Raw genomic sequence first — 25,046 nt, forward strand, 5'->3', positions numbered from 1 at the left:
ACTTCAACTCTTTCTGATTAATACAAGCATATTACATTCTTCTTCCAAACATTTGAAATGCACAGATTCTAGAGGGGAGGTGGCAGATTTGAACTTTTCAAGTGACTATGGGGAATGTTTACCCAAGATAAGGTCAGTGAGTGAGTCCCTCAATATCATGTAGAAGTTGAGGGAGAACGAACGCCCTACATGTCTCCAGAAGTAAATGACTGCGGACAGAATCTTTAATCTAACCTTCTTTCATTTGGGGAGAGAAAAAAAGCATGCTACAATGAACTTTTGCTAGTGTGCGTGTATGTATGTGTGTGTGTGTGTTTGAGAGAGAGAGAGAGAAAGAGAGAGAGAGAGAAAGAAAGAGAGAGAGCGAGAAAGAGAGAACGAGATACCAAGAGAGAGACGAAGAGAGACAGAGAACTTTGGCAAGATTGCAACGAGCGTGAAAATTATAAGTGGGACAATACCAGGAAGGAGAGAAGTTTATAAACCATTATAAATCGACACATTTTCATTTCAGATGCCATAATCCCACAACAGGCATACTGTACTGTACCAACTGACTGCACAGGGTGGGCTGTCCCTGCTCTAGCTACAGTACCTCCCGATTGGCTCATCTAAGCTATTTGAATACAGAGTGGAGGGGGAGGGGGAAGGGGAGGTGGAGGCGGAACGGTGAGCTAGATTCCCTCCTCCTGCCTGCGTGTTCTCACTGGGCTGGGGAGAGGAGCGGCTTTAGGGTGCGAGGAAATATGCCACGAGAGGCGATGTGACAGCCAGAGACAGACGTACACTGACACAAAGTTCCCCCAGTCGGACTGGAGTATAGCAGGTCGACTATTGCTGCAGCTGGTCTGTTGTAATGGAGAATGAAGGGCCTCTTCTGACCTGACGGTTCAGCAGCTCAGTTCAGCTCTCTCATTTCTTCTTCCTCTCTTATTTCACTTTGTTGATGGACAATGGGATTTTAACCATGTGGCAGGTAAGGTGGACTGTGATTGATTGTGTGGAAATGTTGTTGTGTGGTCCCTGAGGGTATGGGGTCTCTGGTTACTTAAAGCAGGGGTCATCAGGAGTTCTCTCCAAAGCTCTCTACATCTAGTGATGATGATATCACAGAGAGAGCTGAGTTCTAATCATCATTAACCGTGATCACAGTTATAGAGCTGATAATAGTATGACCATGAGGTTAAGTAGGCAACATTTCCAGATGGGACTACCACCATATACTTGTGAGAGGTAGTTACTTTAGTGAATATGCTACTGTATCAATATGACTTATTGATCATCAGAATTGGAGTATGATACACTTTACTTCAGCATCTGTGTTCTTGTGTTTATGAGACTAGAACATGTTTGCTGTTTGGGGTTATAACATAAGTAGTTGTCATAGTGCTTTGCATATTCAGATGAGGGGACTGTGATAGGTCAAATATTTTTTTGACAGCAGGAACACAGTGGGACCCCTAAGGGTACACGTCGTGATTGTATCAGTGCAGGGAGTGATGCCTCTGTTCATTTCCACAATCGTTTTCATGTGACCTAATTTTGGGACGCTGATGAGCTCTTGTCCTCTTAGCAGACTTTATGCGAGTGGGTGAGAGATATCGGTGGGGTGTTCACAAAGTTAGTGTGGTGTGAGAAACCTGAACTGTTGGGCTTTTAAAAAGAAATCACTGAAGAGAATTTGACACACCGACTCTGCGGGCGGCATGAGTGGGGAGGCAATTGGGAGGATGGCGTGTGTGCGCGCGTGTGTGTGTACCTGCATGTGTGTGTGTGTATGTGTTTGTTTATGCTATGTTATTTCTGAGTTCCTCCAAATCCTCTCAGCATATTGCCGTCAACATGGTGTGATACTGATCACGCAGAGTAGGAGGGAAGCAGAGGTCACATCTGCCCATTCAGCAACATATCCTTTCCAGCCAAGCACACGTTTGACAACGCTCTTCTGAACCCTAAGCACAAACCTATCATGTTCACTTCCCTTCACTTACTGTATTGTGGGTCAAAGGCACAGAGATGTCCCTCTAACCTTCTCTCCCCTGGTTCCAGATCTATTTGTCCATGTTTGGCATGACAATGACCATATGAGTTGACAGACAGCACAAACATATCTTGGATCAGACTTTGTGTTTATTGTCTTTGATAATGAAGGGAGAGCTGTGATTTCAAGATATGGTTGATGCTTTGTCAACCTGTTATAAAGCAGTCCACTGTCAACTTGGTCAGTGGAGACGACTGCTTGAGGACCATAGTCTGATAAGCTCTCGTGGGGCCACTTTGACCTGCCTCAGGACATGACAGACTGTGGGAATGGGTCACTGTGACTTGCTCTGTGTTTGTCACTGGGAATAAATATAACAACAACAGCATTGTCTGTTTGTCTCTGCTTTCCTGTGTCTTTGATGTACTTCTGGTCATGTTGTGTGTCTTGTTGATATAAGGTAATTAGATGGATGGTGACCAAGCTGTTATCCTTGCGTTAGTTGTGGCATATTTTCAGTTTATTACAGTTGTGGTGTTTGCTAATTGCATTCTGGGTATCTCCCAGCAGGAAATTAACCACAGACAGTTTTTTTTCTTCTCTTCTGCGCCTATGCTTATGCGTTCTTTTATTATTTGGTCCAATAGATGCATGAACAATATTTCCATGGTAACTTCTTCTGCAGTGAGCCTTTGACAATGAGAGACTTGTTTGGGATGTTGGCTCTGCCTCTTCGATCAGGGAAATCGTGTGGACCGGAACACAGTTTTTCAGTTTCCAGCGATCAGTCATAGTCATTCGGCACAGTAGAGCGAGAACAATTGAAATAGGAAAAGTGTGACTTTAGTTTGGTGTTTGCCATTTTGGGGGAAATTATGGAATGTGGAGTGATGAGAGCCGTCTCTCTCAAGATCCAGAGAAGCAGATGCTCCAATGTATAACCATGTGTCTTTCTGCACGTCTGCATTGTTGCCACCAGAGAGCGTTCTTTCTTGAAACGTTTTAAAAAGTTACTTTGACGATCATTTTTGTGTTTAAATAATGATTTATTTTAATTTATATATATATATATATATATATTTAAAAAAAAATTTTTTTAAGGGTGGATCAGCATAATATTGCGGAAAAATAGTTGTTTCCATCAATAATTGTAATTGTCTGCATCATTTCCAATCCCCCATATCATTTTTCGGTAAATATATATATATATACATACACATATACATATATACACACATATATATATATACATACACATATACATATATACACACACATATATATATACATACACGTACATACCCATACATATGCATATGTAAACATTCATACATATACATACATGCATACATATATACATACATATATATACATACATACATACATACATACATACACATACCTATATAGATATACTTTTTGTGGAATTTTCCTTTATTATTCCCCGCAACCCCTACCAAATTGAAGAATTTGACAGTCCTCCCATTCATATCACACGAATGGACAAACAACACTATTAAAACAGGTAAGAGAATAGACAGGCTTGTGCATTGTGTATGATACATTGCCCAAAAACCCTGAAGAAGAGGCACTACGTGCTGAAACGTTGGTTGCTATACCCATCAAATGTTTGGGAGCATAATTAGTGTGCAACTTTCTTTCTTTCTTTTTATAGTTTATTCTGTCCGTTTCTCAGCACTTCGACAAAACATTTTCGGGGTTAGCTTATGTCTTTTACTACAGAAAACTCAATAAAATGTGTAGTATTTGAAGTGTGAAACATAAACAGATATCACTTACACATAGGCTGCTTAAACACCTCCCATAGTGGGTTCATAGAGTTTCTAAGTTGATCCATGTGTAGGGTGTTATGTATGCTGTTATGACCTTATATGACTATTTACCCGGTCAGGTCAAGCATGCCAAGAATAACCTGGGGTCAGCCTCTTGGGGTGTAACTGATGGAGCAATCAATGACCTGTGGTCTAACTGACATGTCAGGACGAAGGCCCCCAATCCCATGACTGTGTCTGCAGTCTATAGCGACATCTTCTGCTGGTAGAAAAGGATATCAGTATGACTTGATGATGCGTGTCAGAGAGAAGATAACCATACACACACACACAGTTGCACACACACAGGCGTTCACACACGCACACACAGGCGCACACACACACACACACACACACACACACACACACACACACACACACACACACACACAAAGGCGTTCACACACGCACACACGGGCGTTCACACACAGGCGCACACACACACACACACACACACATGCGCACACACACACGTACACACACGCACACACACATGCACGCACACACACACACCCACATACAAACACACACAAGTGTATGCACACACTCACACAAACGAGTGCACCCACACACCTTTATTACATTCCCACCTCTGACCTCTATGTCTGTTAAACTCAGTACCGTAAGCTTCCTAGCTCCATATAACATTCCACAGACGCCAGGTAAAGTTTTCCCACTCTCCCCGCCCGGCACTGGGTCTTTGACTCTGCCAGAATTGGCTGATGAGTGGAGAGGCATATGTCACCCCTGACCCCTCTCTCTTCCCCTGTCACTGACTGACACTTAGCCATGTCTGTGGAAACTAAAGCTGGGTCTCGAACAGTATCACAGAATCACATCAACAAGCGCACAGGGCACACGCAACGCACACACACACATATGCTTGCTTGCTCGCACACAAACGCATACAGTACACACATGCGTCATTGAAACTTTTCCATCTGGCCCTGTCAGCATTATAAACACTATTATATAAACACATTCTTCCCCAGTCTGTCCCCAACACAGAATGTAATTTTTAATAACATTTGTTATTGTTATTCCATATCTGGGTCAGTCAGGAGGGGGGAGCCAGATGAGGATCATAGCCAGAGAGACCCCCCTGAGTCAGATGTGCCAGTTTAGGGTTCCAGCCCCCCTAATCTCCCGGCTCGCACCCCAGCCTCAAACACAGCGTCCAATCCCATTAGCCGTGACTGACCCGATCTTCAACATGAAAGTCTCTGATTGGTCACAGACACAGTGGCAGGAGCGGATTATGGATAAACAGGCAGGGTGTCTGGGGCCGAAACAAAGACAGGCAGGCCGAGAGTGAGGGGGGCGGGTGGCTAAATGCTAACGCTAATGAGTCCGACGTACGGTCTGGGGCGGTCATTAGAGGTGATTAGGGGGGCACTGCATGCGACGGTCATGGGGAGAAGGGGACAGAGAGAGAGACACTGGGTAACAATACACTCTATAACTGGTGTCAGAACAGTGGACTGGGGCTGTGGAACTGTAGCTGTGACAAATCCATTTTTATGCCAAGACCAGAGGGTCCAATTGCCATTTATTAGTGGATATTTTCACACTCTCAACAATGACTTTGGAAATATGCCTACAGTATATATTGACAACAAAAGCAGACATCAAGGGCATGAAGACCATGTGCCAAATGTTATACCATGGTTCAAAGGGTGGAGTCAATTTCATACTCAATAAAAAATCGATAACTTCAAGTGAATTGTATGAGGGGGTCAGCTACTGAAAGAAACGTTAGGGTCAGTGGTTCATCTCAGATGCTCCAACTTTGTGTGTGTCTGAAAGAGATTGTTATTACTCTCAACAGCCAATCCTCTAATCTGCCTTTAGGTTATTAAACGTGTTTGGAGAGAAGCAAATCAATTGTCAAAAGTCCTAGGTAGCTAGAACAATTCTTTGTTATTTTTGTGCCCTGGTTAGGAAACTATAGATTATGTCCTGGTATATGAACTACGGACATGTGAGCGTTGATTCTTATTCGACACTGTATAGGGATTATAAAACCCATAATTATTCATTTGTATATTTTTGTTCCTCTTTTTCAAATCCAGAATAATACTACCATTTTTTTTTTTTACCATTAACAATTGCAAAATAAAACTGATATTGGAATTATGTATCTCACATCTAATCCCCAGGAATTAGGCGAGATGTAGAATACGTTTGTATTTACGCTACCTATAAATGGTTCATACTTTTGCCCTAAAAGTATGAACCATCTCCTCTCGTGCATCTCCTCTCGTTTCTCGCCCGTCTCAGTTCATTTGGAAATGAAAGTGCATATGCATACACACACTGATTATGTTAGGTAGGTCAATGCCTTTGGCCTAGTTTGAGCGTTGCGCTCCGTGGGATGCCACAGTCGCTCACGTCAAGCCACCGGATGGACAATATTCCCCTCCATTTTGTTACAGCAGCTTTCTGCTGGTTCATTTATTTTTTTGTACATTTTATTTTACGTTTCAGCTGTTTTGGGATAACAAGCGTGGGATTATAAAATGGTATCCACTGTATGGGATCTCCCTTTTTTGATAGTCCTATTGTACTGAACTGAAAGGGAATCTTGACCACATATTATTGAATAAGGGGGGTTTTGTTTGGCTACTCTAGCTACAAACATTCAGTAGGAGACGTAAGCTTACTATGATAGCATAAGGGCTATTTTTTCATCCAATTTCAATATACAGTAGCTTGAAGGTGTTAACTAATCTCCAATTGAATACTTTTCCTTTTTGTCTCAGAGCATCTGACCTTTGCACCCTTATACATCATATTGTCTTGCCCTTTCATCTTTTCATCCACTCTTCATGAAGTGACTGTTTTTAGAAACTGGAGAGAAAAAGGATCTGTTTCAAATTGACGAGATCAAAGATAGTGAAAAAGCCACAACCTCTAGCAACTGAGTTGATTTAAAGATACAACCAGTACCTCCACACACAGACAAGATATCCAGCGAGACACAGGGGGATATGCATAGTGCAATTCTACACATTGTGCCATGGGCATGGATAAAATGTTGCTGTTTCAAAGCAATTTTTCAGCAAATATACACAGTATGCCATGGGGCAGAAAGAATATGTTGCAATTTCACAACACATTTTGCCATGGGGAAGAGATATATATACGTGTATATACATATTTTTTGCAGTTTTACAGCTAATTTTATGCAATTCTACACATTATGCCATGTTAATATGATATCCGAGTGAGAGTGAACATCAAAATCAAAGGCGGACCCGTGGAATTCAGGGCCCCTGGGACCGTGCCCTGCATCAGATAACAACAAGTTTAGATAGCTGGATAGACTAACTTACCAATAAAAAAAAATGTTAGCGACAAGGCGAATTGAGTGGACTGACATAACAAGAGAAAAACTGCTGATGCACAACTAAATTTAGAAATTGCACCATGTATTCTACTATTGTAACTCACAACAGTAAGTTGTGTCCTTAATTGTTAGGTTTCAACTTGGTATGAAGATAGTCTAGCTGGCTGTCAGTGTGAGTCTCCATTATTTGTACCTGTCCCCACCTGGCATCAATTGCCAAGCCAGCAACATTTAACTTTCTCAAACAAACCTGCCTGAGGCACCATGTTAGTTACAACAGAAAGGGTTAATGCCATGACCGTTAGCAAATGGAAAAAATAGTGTAATTCAACTTGTGACTCTCTCTCACGCTGCATATCAGCCCACTAACATAACTCCACACAGTATTTGATTGATCTTAAAGGTTCAGACTCAGTTCAACTACCAACCCTGGTTAGGCCCTTTGGGAAGGTCATCGCAGTCTATTTTTCACAGAGGTCAATAGGAAGAAGAGTCCAAGACTAGTGTCTAAACCCATTACGTGTCATAGAACTCCGACGTATACAATGTGTATTCCTCAGATTTGAAATTCACACGGTATTTTAATGACACGTGTTACATTAGTTATTCTTCTGACACCTATCCCTGCTGATTTTTCATTGGACCACAGCTATAAATGAGCAGAAGGGAGAGAGAAGACAATACCCTCTCCCTCACCCCCTCTCTGCCCCTCTTCTCTTCTCTTCTCTTCTTTTCTCTCCCTCCTCCCCTCCCGCACCTCCACTGTGAGGTCAGATGACAGATTGCAGTGTCACTTTTTTGTGTGAAGTGGGATTGTCCACAGAGCTAACCGCTCTAGTGAACCGCTCTCTCTCGCTAACTTTGCTGGAATTGTCGGGACAACTCTGTCCTTTCCTGTTGTGCCTCCGTGGCTCCTGTGAAACTCCTGTGAAACGCTGGTCGGCAGCTACACTAGACGACTTTGCGTATTCAGTGTGTGCGTGAGGAGGATAAGGGCTACGCAGGCAGCAGAGTGATGCCTGCTGTGGACCGATGTTCCACCCCGCTGTGTCTCCATGCTCAGGGATCTGTCCTCTGAGCTCCCTGCTGCCTGTGTTTCTGATTCGGGCTCTTCAGCTTCTGTAGCATCCTCCTCAGCAGAGATGTCTGCCATGCTGAGTACACGGGAGCGAGATCCATCGGTGGGTACTGAGTGGGTCTGCTAAGAGGGGATCCGCGTGCTAGGGAAGGGCAAAGACCATGGCAAAGTCTGACGGGGACTCCACTTCAAATCAATTCAAATTTTATTGGTCACATACAAGTGTTTAGCAGATGTTTTTTGCGGGTGTAGCGAAATGCTTGTGTTTCTAGCTCCGACAATGCAGTAATATGTAACAGTAATATCTAACAATTTCACAACCTATACCCAATACACACAAAGCTAAGTAAAGGAATGGAATTAAGAATATATAAATATGTGGACGAGCAGTGTTAGAGCGGCATAGACTAAGATACAGTGGAATAGAATACATTATATACATATGAGATGAGTAATGCAAAATATGTAAACACTATTAAAGTGACTAGCATTCTACTTATTAAAGTTATTACTTGCTTTGGACTTTTCCCAGAGGAATCCATTCAGCTGTTTCATGGTTTATCTGGTGTTATTAGGTTGAGAGCAGACACTTCGACATGCCGTCGCATACTTCAATACCGTACACCGAAGTCAAGGGAGCGATTATCTTCACTGAGTTCAGGGAAACGATAGGGTCACTCTGTGACAGACAAGTCATTGCTGGTACGGTGTGTGCTACATTGATTTATTCAGTTCTGTATCAGGTCAATTTAGGCATGTTTGATGTTTGTGTTTTTAAAACGTACGACACATTGTATGATCCTTCACAATGAATGTGTTTGGTCACTACAGCTTCTGTCTGATGCCCGAAGGTTGACGCATTCTGCAGTTGACATTCAGAGAACTCACTGTCCCCGATCAGAGGAATTCAGAGACCATTCAATGCTAAATAAGAAGTGTTGTGTCTGTCACTGTTCCAGAGGGGTAGGGGAGTGGCGTTGCTAAGCAGTCTAAGTCCCACTTGGAACTAGGTCAGAGAGATGCATAGTAGTGTACTTGCTGGACACACAAGTACAGAAAACAGTGACATCTGTTGAAAATACTACACCCAGGGACATCCCTGGAAAAACGGCTTTATTAGAGGTAGGATTATGCTTTGACTTTGAAGGATTGTTCACTTATTGACAGGAGACTTTGAAGAAGGGTTCAAATTGAACCGTTCAATTAAATCAGGTCAGCATTACCATGGTCAAATAAAATCACATAATGGTTCTGGGTAGCTGTAAAATCATTACATTTCCTGGTAGACAGGTCCCGTTTCCTGTGCTCTGCTCAGCATCAGTTTATTGAAAATCATTTGCCCCTTGCTGTACTCGGGCCAACCTGAAGGCTGAGGGTACATTTTCACTGCCGCAAGACTGAGAGAAGGGCATGGCGTCGGGAGAGTATTGGCACCCGCCACCTCAGACAATGGCATGAGTGTTTAGTTGACCTGTCTAGACAGCGTTGTGGGGGAGCAAGTTTCAGTTCTCTGTTCTGATGAGTGATTATCTGCATTCAGCATCAATTGTGGAAGAAATAACCCACCTGGAGGCCTACAAAAAGGATATACAAGTGTATATTGCCAAATCTATTGAGTTGTGTAACCAGGTTTTCGATAGAAGTAAAAAAAAAGACATCCCTCCTTATTGGTTTTGACAAGGGCTCTGGGTCACCGTCAGTCAGTGTGTTACAGCTTGCCATTACTGAGACAGATGTTTTAACATAAATTGTACTCATGTCCTCTGTTTATTAACATTAGACATTCAAGACAAATAAATAAAGGAAACATAAAATAACAGAAGAGACTTTTGCTTTGTTATTTCTATGACCTCACCCATATATTGTGGACATTTCAAACAATACAAGCTCTGATCGCTCAACACTCCACGTTTTTGATGAATTCATTTACCCCTTCATTTTCATTGAAGTACTACAATTGATGACAATGGAAATGATCAGTCAACTGTAGATAACTATTCACGTGTATTTATCTGAACGGTTCAGTCTTTCTGTCCACCTCTCCAGATAGCTGAGCAGTTACCCTGGATTTCGCTGACACGCCCGCGCCTGAGTTCCACCTGAGAGGATGGACGCGCTGGAGTCAGAGCTGACTTGCCCAATCTGCCTCGAGCTCTTTGAGGACCCACTGCTCCTGCCCTGTGCCCACAGCCTGTGCTTCGGCTGCGCCCATCGCATCCTGGTATCCCACTGCGCCTCCAACGAGCCCGTCCAGTCCATCGGAGCCTTCCAGTGCCCCACCTGCCGCTATGTCATCTCTCTCAGTCCGCAGCGTGGCCTAGAAGGACTGAAACGCAACGTCACCCTCCAGAACATCATCGACCGCGTCCAGAGGGCCGCCTCCTCCGGCCCCCTGGCCCTGCTGCCCCACAGCGGGCCCAACTCCCCTAGCGAGGACGCCGGGCGATTCGCCCTGGCCCTGGTCCCCGCCTCCACCGCCATGACCAGCCCCGGGACGCCGCCCAGCCACGTGCAGTGCCAGTTCTGCGAGCAGGACCCGCCGCAGAACGCTGTCAAGACGTGCGTGACATGCGAGGTGTCATACTGCGACGAGTGCCTGCGTGCCACGCACCCCAATAAGAAGCCCTTCACGGGCCACCGTCTGATCGAGCCCATGCCGGACTGCCACCTGCGGGGGCTGCAGTGCCTGGAACACGAGGAGGAGAAAGTGAACATGTATTGCGTCACCGACGAACAGCTCATCTGCTCGCTGTGCAAACTGGTGGGAAGACACCGAGACCACCAGGTGGCGGCCTTGAGCGACCGCTTCGAGAAACTCAAGGTAAGGGATAACTTTTTGAATGTATGCATGAACCTGGTCGCTATGCTCTGCTGGTGGACATGTTGTTTTGAGGAGGGGCGGCATCAGAACTGCTGTGGATAATGTGTGTGACGGGGTAAAGAATTAAAAGCGAGAAGTGAGGAGCTGTGGAAAGCTGTGTGTGAAGTTGAAAAGAGTGAGAAAGTGAGATGCCCGATTGTGCACTCGCCATCGTAGGTGTGACTTTGTAAGTGTAATGTTGTGGTGAAGAAATACAGCTACTATATTTTGTTTTGAGTGCACTATAATCCTCACTAACTATGTAGCCTAGATTTCCAACAAAAATGATGTTATCATCTTTTTGTTTCATCATTAGCGGAGCGCCCTAATCATACAATTAGTACAAGTACTGCACCGCCCCAAAATGCCAAGAGGGTCTCTCTGCATCTCTCCTGTGCAGGCAGTGTGAAAATAGGGGCTCATTAGTGATGAGGAAGAGTGCTGCATCCAGAAGGTTGAGGTTAAACAGTGGTAATCGCTCCGTTTGGTGGGGGTTGGTTTAATTGAGTGTGACTGGTAGGTCGTGTTAAAGGCTGCTAGGGAGGGCCCACTGGGAGATGGCCTGTTATTACCCCCTCTCTCAGGGGGGAGCTGAAGCACACTGGGGGGGGGGGGGAAGAAGGCATGTGAAGAAGGGTGTCTGCCATGTGAAGAAGGGTGTCTGTTAGGGCATGGTGGTCCCCAGAAGTGTGATGTTTGATGGATGTGTCCTATATGGATTCTGCAGGACAAATTAAGACCAGAGTTTGATTTGTGATAAGGCCATGTGTGATCCCTGATTTTCAATTTGGCATCTATTGCACTCTGGTCCATCTCTCCTGTGTATGTTAAGCGGTCTAGAAAAGTGTTCTGATTACAGAAGCAACACATGAAGTCCAAATGTAACTATTATCAAATCGGGAGGTTCTGAAACAGAATGAAAGCGCGAGAGGGGGGTGACCTGTGGGGCTCTGAGGTACCGGAATGCATGATTAAAAAAACAGCTTTATAGTAAAGCATCGCATGCTTATCATTGTATTTGAGTGGCACAGAGCAGTAGAGTAGAGGCACTTGCAGAAGTTGCACAAATGGCGACGTTATTTGTTGCCTATGGTCTGGGAAAAATGTGTCCTTTTCTCAAAGCCTTTCATGCAATTCTACGTCATTTTTATGACTGGTGACTTTAACATAATCTTTTTTAATACAGCACAAATGATTGAAACGACAGGCTACTTTGACACTGACAAAACGGATAATCTGAGATCAATAAAAAAGACCTTGTCTTGAATCCATCAAAGGCTGCATTTATACAGGCAGCCCAATTCGATCTTTTTTATCTATCTTTTTTTTCTGGAAAATATCTGATGTGATTGGTCAAAAGACCAATTAGTGGAAAAAAATATCAGAATTGGGCTGCCTGTCTAAACAATGCCATTTTGTACAGTATGAGGAAGAATTAAAATCCTGAAAAAGCTTTCCAGTTTTACTGACTCACTCACCAGTCATGGTCAATGCGCTGGTGTCAACAGCCTCTCTCTCTCTATTGTTTTACTTTGTAAAACAATGCTGTTCACTGAACAGGCCTATTTGGAAGTTGATCAAATATTTTGGTATCCTACATACATATTAGAGTCTTCTCTTTTCAGCAGTAACCATTTGCTTTCCAACCTACGTTTTCCTGCGATTGTATTTGAAATATTGCGAAAGGTCTGTTTAGCTATTCACTGGCAGATTTGCCGCACATTCCCGAGGCAAATCCTTGTGTTTAGGCTACACACAATCCACACATATGTTATTTATTTTAAATAAGCTATTGATCCTCTGTGGCTAAATTATAGACGTATTCCTGGTGTAGTATTCTGAATTATTTCATTTATTTCAGAACAGACAGACAGCAGCAATTCTATAATTTAGTGCAACGCTGCAGAGGTGATAGTTGCAGGCTCGCGTCTATCAGAGCAAGAGAGAGACGGAGAGAGAGATCATAGAAAATGAATATCATTCTAGTTCTGTGAGTGATTTAAGAGTACTTCTCTCTTTTCACAGCAACGGCCACCAGGCTACAATGTTGCGCGAACCATAAACCCGGGCCGGGTTTACCTTTCACATGACTTTTTTTTTACGGGGCAGATCTCTTTTATTTGATGTTTACATTGTAAACAGTGTAAATAATGTTTCATGCCAGGAGCGGTGGGCTACCGGACCCTTGCAAAACATAAACCTGCCGGATCCTATTCCGTCAGGATCTGGGCCAAATTAAACACGGACTATCATGTTCAGTGTGAATTGCAAACAATGAGAAAAAAATGTCATGCCAGGAGAGGTAGGCTACCGGATCCTTGCAAAACGGAGAGGTGTTGGATCCTATTCCCGGAAAGATCCAGCTCAAATGAAGCACTGGATATTTTTGTTTTTCAGAGAGATGAACCATTGATGGAGCATTTGTTATTCTACACTACAGTGTCTTTCTGCCTCACTTCCATATTATGTATGCTTTACGACAGACAGATGCATTCATATTAAGGATTGAAGGGAAATGACTGTCCTATGATTGCAGTATTTTCAGTGGTGGCAGTGGGCCTCTGTGAAGGGGCTAGGTCATTGACGGAAACGTACAGAGAGAGGAAATGGTTCAAAATAGCATCAGAGGTCCATGGATCTGGGTCATAGAGGAAGCTCTGATCTAACAATGCAGAATCATGATAAACTTGTTGTAGCTAAGCAAAGACCTTTGACTGTCCTCTGCCTTCCTCCCCTCCCCAATGGCACAGCTCCTGGCTTGGCCATAACTCTTCACTTTACTCAGCCCAACTACAACTTCTTCCCCCATGCCCGGGAGTAATCGAGTCATACTGTTACACGGTCATGACCCTTTCCCTGCAGCCTTGCCTCATGATCTATGACTGGCCATGCAGATGACTTTGTGTCTCAAGGGTCTAGGCCAAGGGAGGGACCACAGACAACACAAGCATTGACTGTTTCTGAAGTGTTATGTACAGTACGTTATGCAGCATTATGGCTTGCATTTTGCACAACTGGCAGAGTAGTGACAGGAGAAACGTTACGTTTATCATGAACATTGCAAATAGATGGTAAATAGTGATATAAATGATTTTGTATACATCATTTGATGTCAACAAAACGAATGGCACAAAATCACATGGAATTAATGCAGATGTACTTCATGTATGGATCCTGCAACTTTCCCACATGGTGTGCACATGAAGGCATGGATTCCATTAAGTGAGACTAAATAACTCAAAGCTGCTTGCCTTTCTCCGTAAACAAAATCACTGAGTTTATATCAGACAGAAACGGCTTGGGAAAATGAAACAGGAGAAATGGAGAACTGATGGAGATGAAGAGAAAGTTGACGCAGATAAAGTGAGGAGAACATAATGGCACACAAACAAACAAATTAACACTGAGACAAGATACACCAGCAAACACAAACACATTAAGAATGAAGCAAGATGTGAGAAGTTGATATACAGTACATCAGAGAATTTGATACACAGTCTATAGCTGTTTCAACATTATGTATCCTCTGCTCAACAACCAACAAGATCTTATGGTCTCACTTCAGTATTCAACGTTTGCACAGGGGGGACAAACGTCAAAACTCGATAGCTGCGTTTAGGCATTAATTCCGACTGGTTAAAGTAAGGGTTAAGGTTTGGGATAGGGTTAAACCCTGTGAGACCCAAGCATAGGCCTCTTACTATGGTTTAGGGTTATTTTATATTTTTACAGAATTGGGCATCAATGGTAGGAGGAATTTGTGTTAAGAAAACTGTAAAATTCTATAAAAACCACATAAAAATATATCAAAAGCATCGACGTGCTGGCGCATGTTCTGGTGGGTCCTGGGGGTGTGATCTTTGACCCTCTGTAACTTTCTCACGCATCATTACTGATGATTTATTCAGGATGAACCGTAATCATGTTAGCATCCACATTAATGTAGAATTGTTTAGAAACATGTTCTATTCTCATTTACAATATAAGTGACTCCAAAATGACCCAAAACATGAATTACCAGTTAATTATTTTGGGCATAAAATAATCTGAAACTCAACCAAAACGAATGGCAAATGCATCCGATACATTTGTAGAGTCACAAGCTTGATGTAGTCAATCCGTGCTAGGAATATGGGAGCAAATACTAAACTTTCGATTACTTTATTTTATAAGAATCATTTTGACACCTACCTTTTTGAGTGAAAAAAATACTACTTGTTAATCAAAATCTCTTTCTCTATGCAATTGGGTTAGTATACAATAATATAACTTCCCTTTTTTTGCATACAGTTTAGCTCAGTATTAATATGATTTATTTCATACAGTCATTATTGCTCATCTTTATCAGGGATGTCAATAATTTCAGGCACAGTACATCGAAAATGCAGTTATATTGTCTGAAATAGTAAAATGCATCAACGTTTAAACATTTTAAACTAGAACACCCCCTCGTCACACCCTGACCAACTACACCATAGAGAAACAAGGGCTCTCTATGGTCAGGGCGTGACACCATCATTAAATGTGAAGACTGTATATAATAAAATCAAGTATCTAGGTTGAATTATTTTGTGATTAAACTAATCATGTAAACATTAATTAACTACGTTGTCAGGGCACCACTGGAAAAATTAAGAGTAAGAGTTATAATTTCCCGAATTTAACTCTTCAAATATTTTAATATCTGAACCATTGGTCTTCTATTAATGATTTATTATTATTATTATCAGTTCTCATTCCAAAAATTGTTCAATTCTTGGTTATCTGCACGAACCCTAGTTTCCATAATGAATCAGAAATATACAAATTGGCTTAATTATTTATTTACAAACTAACTAAATAATCACACAGAATGACATAACAATCAAACAGTAGATATTGGTTAGTAACAATGATAGAAAAGTCCTTAGCCTATATGAAGGCTTGGTAGACAAAGGAAAGGGGACTGAGAAAGAGCGGGAAAGACAAAATGTATTCAGTACACAGTGGATAATTGCTAATACTTTGCACATGAACAGCCACTCATTCTGAAAGAAATTGCAATTTTGTTATCTCTCCGTTGAAAGCACTCTATCGTCCTGTAGAGTTCATAAGAGTCTGGTTAACTTTCCCAGATGTCACAATGTCTTTTGTGGTTGTAGGTGGTTAGGATGGACACTTCAGAGTACCATTGGGAAATTTTCGGCAGTTGTCAGTATTCTCGTACTAGGTTTACGTGATTTCTAGCTGCAGACTAGTAGTTCGTCCCATCTAGAATTTGCTCCTTCTTCTGTAGTGATCGACAGTCTCAGAGTTGAACCATTTCCAGCAGTGTATTCAAAACTACAGCTGTATGGTCTCCGTGGCTTATAGAATTGTAGCCATTCCAACGTGGGGACGACATCCCGGCATTCTCTGACTTAATGTATATTTTGTAGGACAGTGTTATATACTCTTGTGGAAGAAGGGGCAGTTCTATGATGCCTAATGCGATGTTTGGGCTCACGGGGGTGTGGCCACTGACTAGTTAATCGTTATATGAAAATCCATACTCTCATTTAGAAGGTTAACATCACATTACATCTTTTCACAAATAGTTTCATGTTTAATCACATATGTTTTACAATATTTAGATGTATACTTGACAGCTGGGAAATGTACACTTTAAGAGATACAGTTAACACTTTTTTGGTTAATACATTATTTCATATGTGTTATTTCATAGTGTTGATGTGTTCACTATTATTCTACAATGTAGAAAATATAAAAAAATGGAGAAATGAATGAGTAGGTATTCTAAAACTTTTGACTGGTAGTGTAGGCTTCCAAACTCTGTTTTAGACGATACTGACTTTATGACCAACATTATTCTATTCACACTTTGTAGTAGGTGTGTCCAAACTTTTGACTGGTACTGTATATATATTTTTTTACATAATCACTACATCTTAGAGAAGACAGCAAAACAAATACTACTAAGAAATATATATGGTTCTAAGGAAATGCATATAGTGTTTGACATGACATTTTTGACATTTGACAGTTTGACATGTTTTAGTTTAGGACCTGTATAAGATGCAACATAGGTAGCGTTGCATTTTTGCAACTGTGGTTCTCAAAGGGATAAAACAGAAAAAAAACGTAACGGTTAAAATTAGGCATTAATTCCGACTGTTTGGAATAGGGATAAAACTGTGAAAGAGTGCATAGCACTGGGATTGAAACCTCGGCGCCGTAGCTTGCGTTTCAAGCCCTTCCTCTATCCTAATCCACAACGCCCTATCAAGCCGCGAGCCTACTAGATGGTAATAGGGGCTCACATTACCCCTAGTGGATGGCATCGAAGGCATCTCCCGACATCCTGGGAATCTGGACAAACGTTGAATACTGAAGTGGATCTGGTGTGACCTGGCTGCAACAACAGCGCTAGAGGGTGTTGTGATGTGTGATGACCCGGTGGACATTTTTCAGAGCATCAGACTGCTTGTTCAGGGACACCCAGACACAGAGTGAGCAGGAAAACAACATCCCACCTGCCTATGTGAAAGAGACAATGGTGTAGCAACGGTATAGGATCATCGGCCTACTCCCATGACATCACTGCCTGAGGCTAACTATGTCTAACACCACTGCATGTCAGTCGATACCACACACAGGGAGTTAAAACAGGGATAAAACATGTTTCTTGTTGTTATTCCGAACAGGAACCTGTTGCTCAGAGACCTTTGGTATTGTGTTATGTAATATTGGGGAATGGGCACTGACATGATAGGACATGTAGTTCTTGGGGGCCATTGTCTGCTAGCTTCTGTTCTTTTTTTTCAAATCAGTGTCTGACCAGCGAATCCAGGTATACGCTTGCATGTAATTAAATGCCAGGCAAAGCACGAAAAGCAGTCTAGTTGCCCTGATGTAGAGGATGCAGGAGACGTTATGTCACATTGCCATGTTTTATCCGTGGTCTTGTTTACAGCGTAAAGGTACAGGACCTGACGCACCATAGAAATGATTCATTTGTTTTACTCAGGGGTGTGAAGTGTTGGCCTCCTAGGACTCACGCATCTTTCGTGGGATGCTCACATCGGAGTATGGGAGGAGGAGAAAAGGGCAAAGTCGTGATCCTAGTACTCCTGAGTCACACCGTTCAGAAAGGCAAACATCGGAGTAGAAATTGACATCCAAAAAGGTTCATACTTACAAATGTATAACAATGTTGGTATTTACAAGCCACACATCCATTATAGGTTGACTTTTGCATTAAGATAAAAACAGCCTTGCCTGTCCTCAGCCCTCTTTATGCTGTGATCGTATCACATAAATCATTTTTTCTCTTTTAGATGCCCTTGGTGTTTCCTCCCATATAGATATTATCAGATGTTGAATAGTAAACTTTTTTTTCCTCATAGCAAAGGGTTCTTACAGGGATCTTAGAAGGTCAAGTAGCAAGAAGCCATTAAAAGTGTGGTGAGTGGGAGCCTTCTTTTGATTAGATACAGATGTTGAAGGAAAGACATTAGAATATATTTCCTTTGTAGAACTCCCTGCAACTGCCTTCAATGTCATCTGACCACACTCAGGAGTAGCGCACTTTTTTTTTAATAGAACTTGATTTAAATCTCAAAAGTTTCCATATACCCTTCCACTAATGACCAGGGATTTCTCCCAGTTTGAGTTGTTAACTACACAAATGTGGCTAGTGATATTTTGCAATGAAGAGAACAAGTGTATTTGGTCAATGGATACAGTAGACTGTCATTTCATATACTACATTATCTCCTGCTGAGAGAACATTCAAAATAGAAACTGACTATAAGGATTCAGGTATTCCGTCCTCTTTATTGGCATTTTGGTTTTAAAAACAAACCATTTGAAACATCTATGAATAGGACAATTGCATTGAGTTTGAGTTCAACCATGTGCCTCCTGCTTAATGTGAGTATTTCCTTTAACCATCATAGACCTTTCTTTACTCCATACAGCCAAAGATCTTTCAACAGAGGTCTTATCTACGTGATTTGTTTCTCGGTGTGTCTTATTTACTCAACATGTTTTCAGACAACAGGCTTGGATCACCCCAACGTTATCGTACATGATTCACCGTACAACAGTTTCAAGATATGTAACAGATGCTTCTTTCACATTTCCTCTGACACTCTGATTTATTCTGACCTCTTACTAGGTGAAGAAGAAGAAAATGCTTGATAAATATCCTCAACTTAGAGCCTGTCCACTTTAAACTCAGTGAATTGAGAATATTGGCTATAAATACATGAGATCAAGAGTAATTTCTCCTGACCCGAATACAAATTTACAACAGGGACATTTCAATTAATCTTCTCAGGACCGTGGGGGACAAATTCCATTGTATTAGCGTCAATTTCAATCGGACATTAGATTGAACATGCTGAGGAGACCATAATGGAGGGAGTCACATGGGGCATACTGTTTGACCCCTTAGTTTGGTTTCCAGTGATACCTATTCAATATGTCCAATCAAGCAAGAAGACATGCTAGTAGTCCTTGTAGTATTGCTGTTCTCCTGCATGGGTTCAGTTATTTTTACACCCCCGTTGATCATGCCATCCCCTATGGTCCTTAATGTGTTTTTTTTGTTGTATGTCATCATCGTATTAAGGCCATCCATTAGACTGGTAAACCCCCCCCAACCGTATTCTTCTGCCTGGCTCGTCTGTTGTTTATGTTGTTTACCCATGGGGCAACTCCATTTAATCCCTACTGAACATCACATTGTGGCTTAATATGGTCGGTTGGGCAATAATATGATAGAATGTTGAAATAAAGAAGACAGGCAGGCAGAATAGGAAGGGGAAAAGGGGGGAACAAAACGTCAGGAAGAACAGCTCACATAAAGACTCTTTGATAGGTAGATGGGCTGTCAGAGGAGCTTTTGACGCTTCATTTGCCGGTCGGGGGGGTTTATGCATGAGTTTTTTTTCCCGGAGTGGCTCAGGCTCTGGCTAAGGCTCTGCCAGTAGTGTTTGGCTGTGAGTCCTGCTCGGAGACTGAGTGACCGGGATGAGGCGGTATCGGGACGAGGGACAGGGGCAGCGCCCGGAGGTTAGTCTCCAAATTGTCCAAAAGCAAGTGTGACAACCGTGGATGAGATTTTGGAAGGGGAATAGGGGAGGTGAAGGAGGAGGAGAGGAAGGAAGAGGGGGAGGAGGAGGAGGAGGAAGCTTCTCTGATTTTGCTCTCTCTAAAACAGAAATGTAGGACCTCTAACACCTTTTGATCAGCTTGGTTTTGTGTTTATTTTCTCTTGGAAGTATGGTAGGTTGCTTTTCAGGCTTGTTCATAAGAAAAACAAGGACAATAATTGTTGTTTTCTCTTCTGTCTTCAATAGTAATTTCCTCTTTCTTTTGCAGCAAGCGTTGGATTCCAACCTGAGTCATTTGGTCAAGAGGAACAATGAGTTGGAGGGGTTGATGGGAAAGTTGATCCAAACCTGTCAACATGTAGAGGTGAGTGCTCTATGCCACTGACCATGCCATTAGTTCAGAGATGCATGTGCAAGGGGCATGCTGTATTTAGTTAGTCTAGTGCATGTGATGTACGCCCAATTCACCGTATGCTGTTCACCTCAGAGAAAACGACAAACTTTGTTCATTTTTGTATTGGTGTCAAATTTAAAATGAGAATGATGATTTTCCTGACATGCTTATGCCCATGTTGTCCTGTCGTCTTGAAGTAGTTTATGTGGCCACAGATGCTCCTGTCTCCGCTTGAGTTTGCTCATCTGAATTTGCATATAGAATCTTGTTCTACAATTTCAAAATGCACAATGTTTTCCTGATATGTAGGCTACTAATCATTGAGTTGTCAAGCAACACATTATAAAAATGTATTATATACGTGTCCAATTTAAATATGCACATGTACAATACAATCAGATTATACTGATGTATCTATTACGAAGACAAAAGATTGGTTGTGCCACTTCTTTAATGAAGGTTCTTCTGGATTAAGCCTTTCTGACCATAGTCACTTGTTCTTGGTCTGTGATGATTCAAATTAGAAGCGCCTGAGAGGAAAGAGTCACAGCCCCATGGTGGAAGAGTGGGCTAGGATATGACATGTCCTGAATCTTTATACTCTAAGCAGAGATCGTATTCTGTTTCCATGGCCACTGTCACCAGTACACTAAAATGTTTAAGGACAGGCCGCAGGTCCACTTTGGTCATTTCATTTAGCCTTTTGAAATCCACAAACCTGGTCCTTTCAAAACGGATGTATTTAAATAATGCATCAGAGAAAAAGAGGGGAAATATCTGACCTCGTTTTTATGGTGGATGTAGGTCGGAACGAATGTGTACATGGTTTTTAAACACACTTCCACCCATTAAATAATGAGTGTGTAGGCTAACTCTTGAGTGTTTCTGTGTTTTTGTATGTGTGTGTGTGTGTGTGTGTGTGTGTGTGTGTGTGTGTGTGTGTGTGTGTGTGTGTGTGTGTGTGTGTGTGTGTGTGTGTGTGTGTGTGAGTGTGTGTGTATGTGCAGCTTGTGCTCAGTGAATCAACTTTGCAAAAGTAATTCGCGTGAATAATTGAGGAATGTGGAATGACTTGCATAATTATTGTGCAACTCATGAAACAACTTCATTAAATCTGTAGATTGTAATTTGCTATATCCACCCCAAGGATTACAGTTAGAGTTATTTTTAGTATAGTCATCATCACTGTGCCTAAATGTGCAAGGGAGTGGAAAGACCCCCTTTCTCAGCACTTAACGGGAGTACACAGGACGCGTGTGTACTTTTTGGAGATCGCTAAATATTTTAAAGCCTTCTAAAGAAAATCAGCCTCTTCCAACTTCTGTGAAAAGTTTGAGCTCTTTTGACGTGCAAATTCCCCAGAAACACATTTACTTCGGGTTAAATGAATCACATATGCTCCTGCCAAAGACTCTGTCATGTCCGTCACACACCCTCTTGCCATGGCAAAAGGCTGAACCCACAGTGTGTCAGCCACGTGTACTCATGACGCTGTCATGGCAACATGGCCACAGCATGTGTGTGTGTGTGCTTGTTTGACTGTTTTTGTAGGTATATAGGGGGGAGAGAGAGAGAAAGAGACAGAAATGTGAGGCTAATTAATAAGTATTCATCTAATCTAATGAATCTAAGATCTCACGAGATGCTAGAATGATTTAAGAGGAATACAGTGTGTCCTCACTGAACATCTATCTCCTACTGTAACACATAGATGGTTCATAAGACCTAAACTCCACAAATATTCAATAGTAGATCAGAGGGGGGAGATAGAGTGAGGGAAAATAGTTAACCCACTGTTCCTAGGCCGTCATTGAAAATAAGAATTTCTTCTTAACTGACTTGCCTAGTTAAATTATTATATATTTTTTTTAAGGCAGCTGGGATCATAGTCACCAAGAAAACAATTGGTAACACACTATGCTGTGAAGGACTGAAATCCTGCAGCTTCCGCAGGTCACCCTGCTAAGGAAAGCACATATACATGCCCGTCTGAAGTTTGCCAATGAACATCTGAATGATTCAGAGGACACCTGGGTGAAAGTGTTGTGGTCAGATGAGACCATAACGGAGCTCTTTGGCATCAACTCAACTCGCCGTGTTTGGAGGAGGAGGAATACTGCCTATGACCCCAAGAACACCATCCCCACTGTCAAACATGGAGATAGAAACATTATGCTTTCGGGTGTTTTTCTGCTAAGGGGACAGGACAACTTTACCGCATAAAGGGACGATGGACGGGGCCATGTACCGTCAAATCTTGGTTGAGGACCTCCTTCCCTCAGCCAGGACATTGAAAATGGGTCGTGGCTGGGTATTCCAGCATGAATTGATTGATTGATTGCTTCTGTGGACAGGTGTTTTTTATACAGGTAACAAACTGAGATTAGGAGCACTCCCTTTAAGAGTGTGCTTCTAATCTCAGCTCGTTACCTGTATAAAAGACACGTGGGAGCCAGAAATCTTTCTGATTGAGAGGGGGTCAAATACTTATTTCCCTCAATAAAATGCAAATCAATTTATAACATTTTTGACATGCGTTTTTCTGGATTTTTGTTGTTGTTATTTCTGTCTCTCACTGTTCAAATTAACCTCCCATTAAAATGATAGACTGATCATTTCTTTGTCAGTGGGCAAACATACAAAATCAGCAGGGGATCAAATACTCCTCTAAACCCTGTGAAGGTACAGTAGAGAAACCCACTCACAAGGCGAAGGAACTGAATTACTGCCATTGGAAAGACAGATCTGTGTGTGTTTCAATGAGTCCCTTTCATATCATAAACAGCCTGTCCACACCAGGGAGTGACTGTAACACACCTTGTTGGCTTGGCAACTCTCAAACAATCCCCTCTTTCACGACTCCCCTCTCTGCTTTTCGCTTCGCTTCGGTTGAAACTTGTCCAGGTGGTGAAATCTGTGTTTCACCAGGACATAACAACGGGCACCAAAGAGGCATCTACTTCAAAGGCCTGTGGCTAGTAAAGTCGATCTGAGTGTGCATGCACTCAACAATCACAAAGCTTCAAGATCTGTAGACTGATCCAAATTCTACATAGAATTGAGCACTGTTAGACTCAGCAAAACACAGGTGCAGGCATTCCCTATCTTCTGTAGTAGCCAGAAACAAACACAGATTAAGGTACTGTGTTTCAATGTTGATTCATTCACCTGGAGGTTATTATTTACAATGCAAAACCAACTGACATCTGAATTATCATTAGTTGAACTATAGCTTTAAATGGAGACTGCAAGATTCTGACAATTCATGTTTTTCTACTTTTTTCTAAATCATTGCCCTGAGACAGGTCGGACGTTTTGATAATTACAAACCGTTAATGGGATACCGTGAGATTCGTCTTTTGACAAAGCCAGTGTCAGATGAACTTGTGGCTACCATTTTTATATCTGCATGCAGTATGAAAGAAGTTAGAGGTAGTTTTGCAAGCCAATGTTGAACCACTGCTAACTAGCGTCAGCGCAAACCATTCGCTAGCGTTCCAGTAGACTTCCAGTCATTGTGCTGCCGCTAGTTATCGTTGGCACTTGAAACTACCTCGAACTTTCTTCACAATGCACACAGACATAAAAATGGTATCCATGAGTTCGTCTAACTCTGGGTAAGTAGAAGAATGAATTGGTTTGTAACTACAGTTTACTTAAGGCTGTGAATTATCAGACGGATGAATTATGTTTCATTTGTGTTTTTCAGGTCAATGCATCACGGCAGGAGGGAAAGCTAATGGAAGAATGCGACCTCCTGATTGACATCATCCAGCAAAGGAGACAGATCATTGGGACCAAAATCAAGGAGGGGAAGGTATAAGTTCCAGGAGTGGCCATGGGTCTGAAAGGGGAATCCCATCCAACACACACACACAATCCTCTGCACTTTCACTGAGCTGCAGTCTGAACCGTACGGCCTGGGAGGGAATGTAATAGTAAAACAACAGAAGGGTAAATGTCTCTCGCCTTCTGTTCGGGGTCTGCATTGGATCTGTTGGAAAGTCCACCGTCTGTTCACTCTCAATCTGTTCATTTATGATGCAAAGTGAACATTTGAACAAGGTCACCAGGGGAATTGGACCATGCTTAATTATCAAAATGTCCGACCTACAGGGCATGTCTCAATTATTTTTACTGACTGACTGAGTTGGAATTCGCTCAAAGCTAACTATTTGTAGTCAGAGAGGAAATGAAAAGGACTTCACACTTTGTGTTACTTTTACTTACTTCAGTTCCCTTGCTGTATTTCTGTTGGCGTTGGAATAACCAAAGCAGTCCAGGGTTAGTCAGATACCAGGTTCCTGCAGTTTAAAGGGCGGGACTTCCTTCCTTCCTGGTCTCGTGTCAGGACTTGAGTCAGGAGCGGGCATTAAAGTAGAAGTACCAATATCAGGGGCCAAAGAGGCAGTTTAGCTCTGGCCTTTCGGCTGGAAATGAAAACCTGCCGAAAC

At 42.2% G+C, this 25,046-nt stretch overlaps 1 protein-coding gene across 1 annotated transcript in view; it reads left to right on the forward strand.

The window, feature by feature from the left end:
* Positions 1-683: 683 nt before the first annotated feature.
* The window catches only part of LOC115133023 (E3 ubiquitin-protein ligase Midline-1-like), a 32,019-nt gene continuing 7,656 nt past the window's right edge, over positions 684-25,046 (forward strand). Inside the window, exons 1-4 of the mRNA XM_029665847.2 lie at positions 684-976; positions 10,287-11,061; positions 20,467-20,562; positions 24,302-24,409. Coding sequence (XP_029521707.1) covers positions 10,348-11,061; positions 20,467-20,562; positions 24,302-24,409 — 918 coding nt within the window. The 5' untranslated portion in view covers positions 684-976; positions 10,287-10,347. The remainder of the gene's footprint in view (positions 977-10,286; positions 11,062-20,466; positions 20,563-24,301; positions 24,410-25,046) is intronic.

This window comes from Oncorhynchus nerka, linkage group LG2 (genome assembly GCF_034236695.1).
Source record: "Oncorhynchus nerka isolate Pitt River linkage group LG2, Oner_Uvic_2.0, whole genome shotgun sequence".
Classification (NCBI taxonomy): Eukaryota; Metazoa; Chordata; class Actinopteri; order Salmoniformes; family Salmonidae; genus Oncorhynchus; species Oncorhynchus nerka.